Source organism: Hemiscyllium ocellatum, chromosome 3, assembly GCF_020745735.1.
Source record: "Hemiscyllium ocellatum isolate sHemOce1 chromosome 3, sHemOce1.pat.X.cur, whole genome shotgun sequence".
In the NCBI taxonomy this organism is placed as follows: Eukaryota; Metazoa; Chordata; class Chondrichthyes; order Orectolobiformes; family Hemiscylliidae; genus Hemiscyllium; species Hemiscyllium ocellatum.
Window position 1 is genome coordinate 43,219,068 of NC_083403.1, and position 13,119 is coordinate 43,232,186.

The window sequence follows — 13,119 nt, forward strand, 5'->3', positions numbered from 1 at the left end:
TCATGCCAACTGATGCAGCAGTATATTTTTAATATAGCATTTCAATTATATATAAACTTAATAGATTGTAAATCAGCTCCAAGTACACCAGGTCAGAAAGCAATCATACTTTATTGAATGACTTTAATGCATTTTATTTTAATCTCTACCTTGAATGCCAAAACACCACATAATGAGTTTAAAAGTTTTGTCAGGTTAATGGTTTAAGAAAAAAGGTGGTACTGGTATAATGCTTTGTGCTTTCCAAATACAGAACTGAAAGGTAAAGCATCAGGTATCTATAAAAATCCCAATCTTTAATTCAAAGCTAGATTATGCCTGATGCTGCTGAAAATATGTTTTCACCAACTCTACAGGTATGACCATTATGTAAATTTGAACACCTAACACATAGTTCCTCATAGTCTCCTGATTTACTAATCATTCTGGCTCAACTCTCCACAATAACAGGTTCAAATATCACAGCACAAATTTTCACCCAAGTAACATCCTGTTATTGACACCTACTGTTCCAAGCTCTGTGTCCCCATATACAGACAAAATCTTAACCCCACTTTAGTAATGCGTTCCATGCATACTTAATTGCTCAGAAACCAGATAATTCTTTATTTTCCACCTTTCTATTGTATAACCAACAGCTTCTTCAACATGACAGCCCAACTTTTGTGTGACACTCCACAAACATTTCTCTACCATGCTCCCTCCCAGTTTACAAAAACTGCTTAAAAAGCATGTTTATGGAACTTATCTTCCACACCTTCAACAGTTTTTTTTGACAACTTTATTGCTCTGTGGATTCAGATTCCTTTCACTACACAACCAAGACAAATACAACTTGTTTTCTTGCAAACTTAGGTTATTTAGTATCACAGGACCCAATACATTTATATAATGGGTTAATTTGACTCTTTAGCCAAATAAAGATAGTGACACACGACATAAGTAATCTAAATATGAAACTTCTATTGAACATCATTTCTAGAGAAATATTTACTTAGCTGGATTTTAGTCAATAAAATATGCAGCTTTGGATACAGGAATTCACTAATAGATCCTGTCATTTATGATTGCTTCCGGATAGTTACCCCAATCTGAAAATTATTCAGACAACTTAAAACCGTTTTAGATTGACTGAAAAAAAAATTCAACAAGTATAATCTCGCATTCATTTGCCTACCCAATAATCATATTGCATGCAGCATGGTGTTGCACTGGTGAAACTGAAATACTCATTATTCCCATCGATTGCATTTATAAATATACAAGTGTGAAATACCCATTTATGCCTCACTTAGCTCTTGAATGTGTAAATGATTTTTAACAATGCTACAATAAACTAGGATCACCTAAACTTGCAAAGTCATTGCCACTTCATACCTTCCTCAAAGCAAAACTAATTTCTGATTACCACTGCTGAAGTCACTTGAGCAGCTGTAAATGTAACAAAATTATTGCATTATAAAAAGTACTGAATTGGTCAAATTGCTGGTTCTATAAAATCCCATCCTAGGGGCATCTGTCAAGTTTTTTTTTGGAAGGCTATAATGCAAACAATTCAAAATGTAGGTGTAGCCATAACTCTAAAGTGAGAAAGAGATCCTTTATTTCCTCCCTCCCACAAAAAAAGGTTACTATAACCATCTTCCCTGTTATTTATAATGTAGCAATTTTGGCAATCGACCATGAGCATATTTATCTTCACCTATCCCGCTGTCACCCCACCCACTGAAGGGCAAGAAAAAAAAGGTTAACGTGCTAAAACCCAATGTTATCCAAGCCAAGAATTTCTGGCAACATTCTTCATTTATTTTGAACTACTTGAACCAGCTCCACTTGGCTGGCAGGGCTGCCTTTTCCCTGAGTTGCAGTCAGAGATTGCTGAATGCTCAGCTTCTGTGAAAGTGCTGTGTTTAGATTTCAGCAATGAACGTTTAGACAGATTAGAATGCAATGGTTGGCCATTTTAAAAGAGGCATTAAAGACACTTAAGACGCACATCAATAGAAAAAAATAACTTCCTTTTATTTACCAAAACAAAAAAAATCCAAATATTGGATTGTGTAAACAAAATTCACAATCTGTTCCCTTTGTGACTAACACAGATGCTTAAGTCTTCAAAGCCTAGGTTCCATCAGCTCCTTGATTTCCTCTTTGACAGAGCCTCCACTCACCGAGAGTCCAGCAGACAAATCCAAGTTACAGTTTGCTGCAACAGGAAGCCTCTCTGAAGCCAAACATACGTGCGGCAGTTGAAGAAAAAGTAAATGCACAGAGCCTTCCTCATATTCCAAGGTTTGCAGCAAGAAGCCCAATCTGCTGGGGAGCCTTGAGGATGTTCAAGTGTTCTTTTTGCCCACAAAAGGGCGTGATTTTTTTTCTTAGGGGTGAGGAGTTGAGGTGGGATTACAGAACATTCGAATACAACAAAAAAAATCACAAAACGATTACAGTTTTTTTAAAAAAACCTTACATATTGCAAGTTGCATTACATTTTACTTCAGAATTTCAGCTGGCATACTTCATTTCAATTTGGAATAACAGCTCTCCCCTCCTATTAGTGGCAAAAACAACTAAAAGGGCGAGTGGAGTGTGTGCACGCGTGTCTCGAGGGGGGCTGGAAAGAGAACACGTACATTTATTTCTAAACAATTCAATCGCTTAATGACAGCATTCAGCATAAATTGAAAACGGGTTTTACAAAAAAAAAACACAAAAAACAGCAGCTAATCCAAATGGAGAAGAGGATTTATCGCTATGGAAGATTTTGTTAAAAACTATTTCACTATTCGTGCTTGGATGGTCACTTAAAAAAAAACAAGCCTCCCACGCTTCTCTGGTATTTAAAAGGGCCACGGCAGCTGAAATTCCATTCACCATTGTAAAAAGATGTTGATAATTTCAGCCCCTCATGTTGCTACATGTGTTACTATTGTGTTGCTACATGTGCTATTAACTGGAATTCGTGAGAATTCTTATTCCCTTTCCTCCCCCTCCCCCACACAAGCTCTAAACTTATTAAGCAAAACTCTGAGGCTGCATAGTTTGCAGCCTCTACTACCAATTTCCACTTAACAGCTTAAATACTCTGCCAATTTATCTCAATATTAGCTGCAATACTGCTTTTTAACTCATTCTTTACCATTTTGATATTGTGGCAGTGATATATTTTGGAACTAGTTTAGGCATCCTACATTCTCTTTCCCACTCCCAATCCCTGTGCTTGAAAAGCTGTTGTTATCTGATGTGGTTTTGCAGACTTGCTCTTCACAAGAAATGTCTACAAGCCTCCCACAGAAGTAGTGTTGATCCTAATAAAGGGATGACTCACTGCTGAAGAATGGCCTCCTTGGGAACTCCAAGTAACTGTGATAAGAATAAACGTACCACATCACCAGCTGATCCTATCTCCCCAAACTATCATTCAACACAAGCAGTTGCTAGGTGTACTGTGATTCTGACAGATATGTGCTATTTCTGATTTGCATCTACTGGTACCGATGGAGGAAACAAATCTTTCCTTTGCATGATCAGTCACTGGGGTATTACATTGAACAAACAGCATGATACATGCCATTCAATGTAGGGCAGAGAAGGTACTTTCCCCACCTCCCTCAAGTAAACAACGTGCTGTATTTCAAACAGTTTGTCAGGCTCTGTAGAATGTATAAGTGATGTGCAACAGTAAACACGAGCTCTTGAGAAACCAAAGAGGGCACAGTGAGTTCATTCAATTATGCATTTTTAAGCCTATCTTCCACAATAGAACAAGCTCATTTCCAAGTAACAGACTTAAGATTTTTCAGAATTGACTGCACTTTTGTTATGAAAAGTCAGGATTTGGAGGTGCCGGTGTTGGACTGGGGTATTTAAAAGAATCACACCACCAGGTCATAGTCCATTGGGTTGATTTGGAAACACTAGCTTTCAGAGCACCTGATAAAAGGAGCAGTGCTCTGAAAGCTAGTCCTTCCAAATAAACCCATTGGATTACAACCTGGTGTTGAGAATTTTTAAACGCTTTTAAAAAAAAAGTGCGCATTTAAAAGCTGGTACAACTCCTTTCCCATTGCAAATTGGAGAAGGTCACTCCTCGTTCCTGATTGCAAGAGTTCAGAGTGCAAAGTTTTATTTTCTCTCCTGGCTCAAACACTTAATTTTCAAACATGTAACAGGAACTGTTTTAATGGATCCTGGTATAACAAACTTTAGCCAAAATGCACACCAATGAAGAGCAAATCTTGAACAAATGGTGAACTAGAATTGGAGATTAAAGTACTTTAAAAAGATAAAAGGACAGGCACAAATCTCCTGTTAGCAGTCACTCAAACAGTTCATTCATCAATTGAGTATAAATTTAAATATGCATTTTTAAACATTTCTAAATGGGAGAACAGTGATGGAGGTGGAGATAATGGCAATATCGGGACACCACATTTTGGTTGCAAAGTTTAAAAAAAACTACATACCAAAAGCAAATTACAGCTGCTGTTGTTGCCTTGGGTCAAACAGCTGACAGAAGATTCTTCCCTCATTACACAACAGGGTTTTTTTTCCCAAATGTGTCTAACCAAAAGAATCCTGAATGCATTGTCACTTTCCAATTCAATTTCCATTAGCTTGTGCTCAAGTATTGTCCTGACCTGCTTATGTTAGTCATATGTCAAACACTTCATTTGGTTTGCAGTCCTTATCAGGGTTCCCTTTTTTGGTAATTATATGCAAATTTGTTCCCAAAAATTGTCAAATAAAGTCACATGATCCTGACATAGTAACATCAAACTAGATTAAGAGTAACACATTTGGATATGATTAATGGAGTATTGAAATAGCCGACCTGATTATACACAAGCCCAGTTATGAGCAACTCAGGTGTGTCCCATCCTGGTTTCTAAGAGGATTCTACTGGATTACTTATCTGAATGCATTATCTACTTCACAATTAATTTGGTGTTATAAGCAAACTACAAGATTTCACAGTTCTCTCTCACTTCCATTTATCCCCAGACATCCAACTGTGCTTTGTTTAACTAAAACTCGAATACAACTGCATCACACAACATATTATACCTTTTCTGAGCGAGGAAACAAAAAGTGCCAAAGGAACCTCATTACAAACTGGAAAATATAAAGTACTTTGTTTAAACACTTGCCTAAGTGCTACACTGTCCAAGACAATACATACTTTTAAACTATCACATAAACAGCAACTTTATTTTAGTACAAGTATTTTCCAAGAAAATAGGGAATTTAGCAATTCGTGCAAGAACACGTTCTTTTGTCCCTGATAAAGAAAAATGTGGATTAAGCCACAAGGTTTGAATACAGTATCTCCATTCCCATTCTGATAGGTAATAGGCACTTTTGATTCATGTTCATGTAGACAAATATAAATTAGCCACATCTGTTCTTGTCCATGGGTTTTTTTTTGTTGATATACATATAAAAAACGAAAAATATATCTTTGGTCCTTGAACATTATATTAGCCAAGCATTCTGTATACTTCCACATTCAAAAAAAATGTGAAGTGTACGCTCTCTCTAACCAGGAGCCGTGGACAGCACAATAGCGACTTCTGTCGTCATCTGTTAATAATCCTGCATCCTGCGTCTGGAGCAAAACCATTTAGAGTTTAGAAAGCACTCAAAAAAAAAGCAAGCAACTGCAAAGAAGCAGTTTGACTTGGTGTATCATCCCATACATGGCATTCGCAAGCTCCCAAATCCAACCGTTCCCCCACCCTGTTTACAGAAGGCAATACGAGACGGGTCTCTGCGTTTCAGCTTCTTTGCTACATGAATTTATCGGAGAACAGGCAAGGAGGGAAAATCGGAGCCTCTCCTTTACCCACAAATTAGCATTTTTTGTAAAAAGGGGCTGGTCAGTCCTGACCGCAAGAGAGTATGGGTGCTGATATCCCATGTTGTCATTTTAAGTTAACAACCAGAATCGACGGGGTGCAAAGCCAAAGCAAAAACAGTGTTTTGTTATTTAGCTTTTTTCAAAAAGAAAACATCTTAAAAAGCAGCCATACCCACGTCCTGGCTCTGGGTTGAATCGAATTTGAGTTTACTCCCCCTTCCCTCTCAAATAATTTCGATCTGCCTCAACTAGAGAGGGGAAAAAAAACGCAGACGAGCTTTGTTTTTAAAAAGTTAAAAAAGTTGAGCTCTCAGAAGTTGAGCAGATCAGCATTGCATTAAACAAGCCAGGGCAGGGTCGAACTTTCTACTGTGTATGTGTATACATATAGTGTGTTGCTCCCACCCCGATTCAAACCACAAAGCAAGGTGCTGTGCCCTCCCCCTTTGCGTTCTCACCCTCTTGCTCTTTTGCCCCTTTTGTCTGGTTCTCATCAAAACACTTCTTGCCTTCTTCTCAGTTGCAGGGCAGCCAGGTCGAGTAGGTGTGCTGCTGGCAGGTAAACACCGGCTGCACATGAGCAATGTAGTAGTTGTTGAAGTTGGCGTCGGTCACGTAAGGAGCCGGCTGGTAGTAGCAGGTCACATTGGCCACATTGGGGATGATGTTCTGCTCGGCCAGGACCCGGAGGGCCAGCATGGTGATGAGGTTCAAGGTCTGCCTCCGCTCGTGTCCCATCAGGCAGACGGTGCTCTCGTTGACCACCCTCTGCAGGGTCATCAGGTAGTCGTACTTACGGTCCTCCAGACCCAGGAAGTGGTTCTGCAGGTAGGACTCCAGCTTCCTCTGCTGCTCGCCGATGTCCGAGAAGTCGATGAAGAAGCGGGAGCACATGTACCGCTGCAGCGCCTTCATCTCGCTCTCGGAGGCCGCCCGGAAGCCCCGCACCAGCAGGTTGCAGTACTTGAGGAGGCCGCCGCCGCGGATCTCCTCGGGGTTCCTGGTGGCGATCACCTTGTGCTGCAGATGCTCCAGCGCCTCCTCGAAGTCGCCGTAGACGCTCTCGCCCAGGATGGTGGGGTGGAAGTGCTCGGACATGGGGTGCTCAGAGCACTCGTAGAAAAGCAGCAGCGAGTCCAGGTTGATCTGGAAGGCGTCCACGCTGAACTCGAACTGACGCCGCAGCGAGTCCACGAACTTCAGCTCGACGTTCTTGCCGCTGTTGTTGGACAGCGAGATGAGGCTCCAGCGGTCCGAGTCGTTGCAAACTTTCACCATCTTCTGCACGTAGGCTTCCTTCAGGGTCAGCGGGGTGATCTTCTCCTTATTCACGCCCTCGGGCAAAAAATCCAAGAGGCAATCCAGCACCACGTTCTTGACGGTCTGGAACTCCTTGTCCCCGCTCAGGTCAGCCCGGAAGATGAGGTCCAGGTCCTTGTAGCCCAGCCCGCTGCGTTGGTGCAGGACGTGACTGGCCGCCGAGCCGTTCAGCCGCACATCCCGCACCCGGATCCGCTTCTCCTCCAAGCGGCTCCGCACCACCTGCACGATCTGCCGGGGCTTCACCTCCAGGGTCGGGAAGTTACCCCGCCCGTGGATCGGGATCGTCTCCGTTAGGATCCTGTCCAGCCGCTGCACTTGCTCCCAGTTCAAAACGTTAAAACTACTGCATTTCGTGTTGGCATTTTCATCAGCCATTGTATTGTCGCTTCTTCAGAGGGAGAGGAGAGAGATTTATTTTAATTATTTTGCAGACGTGATCAATTTCTTAACCCCCTTCTCTCTCTGCTTTTTTTTAAATTCCCTCGACTGTGCAGGCTGCAAAGCTTTAGCTATCTGCGTATTAACTCTCCCATTAGTTTTTATATGGCTTCTCCGTGCAGTTCCGGTTGTGACTCACGGACATGGCACGCCTATTATATTTGCATAAAACTGCCGAGCCCTGGTCCTTGTTGGATCAACCTGTACATTGGTCTAACTTTCCATTTTTTCCTCTCCCCCCACCCCCGTTTCTCAGTATTTTCGGGGAGCGAGGGTTTCCATAATGAAGCTGGAGGGGTGATGAGTGAGGATTGAGTGGACCCTTTCCACATCTCCAGTCTCTCTCCCCCCCCCCCATTCCTTCTATGAATGTATCAAATCTCAGCTGCAGCGTGAGCGGGGCTCCGCTGATCGACAGCCGCGACAGACCAATGGGGAGCGGGTCCCCGCCTCGCCGTGACGCCAGGCGGCCAATCGCCGCTGGTCAGGGGCGGGGCGGGTTCGCGAGTGTAATTTACTGTCCCAGAGAAATTCAATGGAAAGTGCAGGCGGCGGTGTGGCTAATGTGAGTGAGAGGAATTCACATTGCAAACAGCTGCTTGTCATCCTGCACCCCAAGCCGACAAACCAGACTTTTAAGTGTACCACAACACAACAACGTATATCCCGCTTGCCATCCAATGGGACTTCTCCCTTTTGAAATCTTTTTTTTGCAAACAAAAGTGCTGGGAATTCTGGAATTACCTGGAACCTTCGAGCCCGGGGGACCTGTTGGGATTAGGGTGGGCGTGAAAGACTTCAAACGCAAAGCGAGTCATTGTGACGGTTACGGATTGTAATAATTTACTTCAACTGCACAGACCCAGTCGTTTTAGACACCCTGATTTTCAATGAGACCCTTGTGTTTTTCTACCCAAATGGTAGCTTTTCAAGAAAAATAAGTGGAAAAACCTCGACGAAGTGTTAATTGTTGCTCCTAACAAATGATATTGAGATCAGGAGTGAATAATTTCGCCCAGTTGTCTTGAAGCTCGTTTCGTGTTTCCCATGAATTCGAAGTCAGCTGTATGTCTGCGTCATTTTAAATGTAAAATTGCTTGAAGCAGTTTGGAATCCTACCAGACACTAAGACCCGGATAAAGTAGATTCTCTGAAGCTATGCCTATTCCGAAGGCATTTGACGAGTTTAAAAGTTTTATATAAAATATCTCCCACATATTTTATAAACTGCAACTTGTCTAACTGAGCTGCTTCAAAACCAAGAGAGCAAAAAATGTTAAACTAAAACGTGACTGGACAATGTTGCAAGTTGCACAGTCTTGTCCAGGGCAAGTGTCAGTGTAGTGTGGTAACTGCGTCTCCTGTTGGCAGGACTACAAATAGCGACAGTCCACACATTAACTGTAATCATTCCCAATCTCTGCTTTTTGTTTCAATGAAAATAGCCTTTGCAGACTGAACTAAACGGAGCAAACGACAATTAGATTAAACATTTTGATGTTCTTCACTTGTGAACCTTTCCGGGAACAGCAGGTGTGACCGTTACATTGGGTTTTGGGTCCAACAACCACAGTCAATATAGAACCAGCTAAGGGGAGCAGTAACGACAAGATCCAGATTTGTTAAAGACCTAAGTCGAAATACTCTTAAAACTTAGTGTATTAACACATATTCCTGGTCATTTACATCCCTCTAATTGGTAATTAAACAGAGCTCCATACTGAGGAGGACATTGATAAAGCTCTGATGACCATGAAGCAGGAAAGACATAACAGAACAGGTAACAATCAAATGTAGACCTATTATTTCTTAATTCCATGTGAGTTCACATCATTAGTTATCAGAGGTAACTTTGGGAATAGTTCCATACACCAATAACCTGGTTAACATTAATCAGCTTAAATACTGACCAGTCATCTGACAAGGAATAAATGGCAGCGTGAGTTGTTTTATGAAAGGTTGGACAGGCTATTCTTGTATTTACTGTCATGATTTGGAGATGCCGGTGTTGGACTGGGGTGTACAAACTTAAAAATCACACAACACCAGATTATAGTCCAACAGGTTTAATTGGAAGCACTAGCTTTCGGAGCGACACTCCTTCATCAGGTGGTTGTTGTGACCTGATGAACCATCTGATGAAGGAGTGCCGCTCTGAAAGCTAATGCTTCCAATTAAACCTTTGGACTGTAACCTGGTATTGTGTGATTTTTAATCTTGTATTTGATGGCAGTTTAGAGATGACTTGATTGAAGCACACAAAATACTGAAGGAGCTTGACAAGGTGCACACGGAAAGGATCTTTCCTCCGCCGGTTGAAGGAGTACCGTTTAAAATGACAGGTCACCCATTTAAGATAGAGATCAGAAGCACTTGTTCCTTCCAGAAAGTATTTTTGTATTTGTAAAGGCAAGGACTAATTCGGGATAGTCAACATGGCTTTGTGCGTGGGAAATCATGTCTCACAAACTTGATTGAGTTTTTTGAAGAAGTAACAAAGAAGATTGATGAGGGCAGAGCAGTAGATGTGATCTATACGGACTTCAGTAAGGCGTTAGCAAGGTTAGATCTCATGGAATACAGGGAGAACTAGCCATTTGGATACAGAACTGGCTCAAAGGTAGAAGACAGAGGGTGGGGTGGAGGGTTGTTTTTCAGACTGGAGGCCTGTGACCAGTGGAGTGCCACAGGGATCGGTGCTCAGCCCTCTACTTTTTGTCGCTTACATAAATGATTTGGATATGAGCATAAGAGGTACAGTTAGTAAGTTTGCAGATGACACCAAAATTGGAGGTGTAGTGGAGGGGTACCTCAGATTACAACAGGATCTGGACCAGGTGGGCCAATGGGCTGAGAAGTGGCAGATGGAGTTTAATTTAGATAAATGTGAGGTGCTGCATTTTGAGAAAGCAAATCTTAGCAGGACTTATACACTTTGTTCAGCAACACTCCCTAGGACACTTACAAAGAGACCTTGGAGTGCAGGTTCATAGCTCCTTGAAAGTGGAGTCGCAGGTAGATAGGATAGTGAAGAAGACGTTTGGTATGCTTTCTTTTATTGGTCAGAGTATTGAGTACAGGAGTTGAGGGGTCATGTTGCGGCTGTACAGGACATTGGTTAGGCCACTGTTGGAATATTGTTGCAATTCTGGTCTCCTTCCTATAGGAAAGAAGTTGTGAAACTTGAAAGGGTTCAGAAAAGATTTACAAGGATGTTGCCAGGGTTGAAGGATCTGAGATACAGGGAGAGGCTGAACAGGCTGGGCTGTTTTCCCTGGAGCATCGGAGGCTGAGGGGTGAACTTACAGAGGTTTACAAAATGATGAGGGGCATGGATAGGATAAATAGACAAAACTCTTTCCCTGTGGTCGGGGAGTCCAGACCTAGAAGGCATAGGTTTAGGGTGAGCAGGGAGAGATATAAAAGAGAAATAAGGGCAACTTTTTCACACAGAGGGTGGTACATGTATGGAATGAGCTGCTAGAGGATGTGGTGGAGGCTGGTACAATTGCAACATTTAAGAGGCATTTGGATGGGTATATGAATAGAAAGGGTTTGGAAGGATATGAGCCGGGTGCTGGCAGGTGGGAGTAAATTGGGTTGGGATATCTGGTCGGCATGGACGGGTTGGACCAAAGGGTCTGTTTCCACACTGTACATCTCTATGACTCTATATGGTATACTTCCTTTATTAACCGAAGCACAGAGTTTAGCAATAGAGGGATCATGCTGGAACTGTATGATGTTGTTTAGGCCACAGCTACAGTATTATGTGCAGTACTGGAATCCATGTTATGAGAGGAATGTGATAGCAATAGAGAGAGTATAGAGGAGATTTAAAAGGTTGCTGTTTCCTGGAGGATTTCAGTTATGAAGATAAATTGGATAGAGTGGGATTGTTTTCCATAGAGTGGAAGAGTTCAGAAGATACATGATTGAAATGTATAAAATTATAAGGGGCATAGATAAGGTAGGCAGAAGGAAACTTTTCCCCTTGGTGAAGGGATCATTGACCGGGACATTAAGGCACAGAGTTATACGGCATGAAATAGACCTTTCAGTATAACTCATCTGTGCTAACAGACAGACCAACCTTACTTAGTCCAATTCGCCAGCATTTGGCCATTATCCCTCTAAACCCTTCCTATTCATACCTACATGCAGGTGCCTTTTAAATGTTGTAATTATACCCACCTCCACCTCTGGCAGTTTGTTCAATACACATACCACCGTCTGTGTGAAGAAATTACCCCTCAGGTCCACTTTAAATCTTTCCCCTCTCATCTTAAACATATGCCCTCTTATTTTAGACTCCCCTACCCTGAGGAAAAGACCTTGGTTATTCACTGTATCCAACTCCCCCCTCATCATTTTATAAACCTCTACAAGGTCACCCCTCAGTCTCCAACACTCCAAGGAAAAAAGTCCCAGTCTATTCAGCCTCTCTCTATAGCTAAAACCCTCCAGTACTGACAGCAACTTTGCAAATCTTTACTGCACTCTCTCAAGAATAACAATGTCCTTCCTTTAGAAGAATGACCAGAATTGTATGCAGTATTCCAAATGTGACCTCACCAACATCCTCTACAGGCACAACATTATATCCGAACTCCTAAAATCAGTGTTCTGATCAATGAAGGCATGCATACTAAATGTCTTGTTCACCACCTTGTCTACCCATAACTCCACTTTCAAAGAGCTATGCACATGCACGCCTAGGTCTCTATTCGGCAACATTCCTCAGGCCCAATCACTAACTGCAAAGTCCTGCCATGGTTCGTCTTACCACAATTTTCTAAAATAAACGCTATCTGGCATTCCTCAGCCCATTGGCCCATCTGATCAGGGTCCCATTGTACTCTGAGATAATCTTCTTCAGTGTCCACTACACCACCTAATAAAAGAAGAATATTCAGAGGGATGTGAGAATCCAGGACTCGCTATAAAAACCCTCAGAATAATTAAAAACATTTTAATATCCATTTGTGATGCCAAATCTTACAAGTCTATGAGCCAAGTGCTGGGAAATGGGACTGGAATAGGTAGTTGCTTAGTTAGAAACAGTAGGCAAAAGGGCCTTTTTCGGTGCTGTAGATCTCTATGATATAGTATTGCTAGTTTTTAAAATTCTCTTCTGGAAAAGGTGGTTCAGGCAGAATCTTTGAATATTTTCAAGGTGGAGGTAGATAGATTCTTGATAAGCCAGTGATTTAAGGTTGGAAGGAATGTGGAGTTCTGGTTAAAATGAGATCACCTATGAGGGCAGCATAGTGGCTCAGTGGTTAGCACTGCTGCCTCACAGCGCCTCGGGCCTAAGTTCAATTCCAGCCTCAGGTGACTGTCTGCGTGGAGTCTGCACATTCTCCCCGTGTCTGCGTGGGTTTTCTTCGGGTGCTCTGGTTTCTTCTAGCAATCCAGAGATGTGCAGGTTAGGTGAATTAGCCATGCTAAATTGCCATAGTGTTCAGGGATGTGTAGGTTAGGTGCATTAGACAGGA

General features: G+C 42.2%; 1 protein-coding gene across 1 annotated transcript; it reads right to left on the reverse strand.

The window, feature by feature from the left end:
* Positions 1-1,997: 1,997 nt before the first annotated feature.
* Positions 1,998-7,832, reverse strand: tent5aa (terminal nucleotidyltransferase 5Aa). The gene has a single exon (XM_060849736.1). It carries the CDS (start codon positions 7,556-7,558, stop codon positions 6,377-6,379), a length of 1,182 nt encoding a protein of 393 aa, XP_060705719.1. The 5' UTR covers positions 7,559-7,832; the 3' UTR covers positions 1,998-6,376.
* Positions 7,833-13,119: the final 5,287 nt, after the last annotated feature.

Excerpts from the sequence above, each read along its gene's own strand:
- tent5aa (XM_060849736.1), bottom strand. The coding sequence starts at position 7,558 with ATGGCTGATGAAAATGCCAACACGAAATGCAGTAGTTTTAACGTTTTG.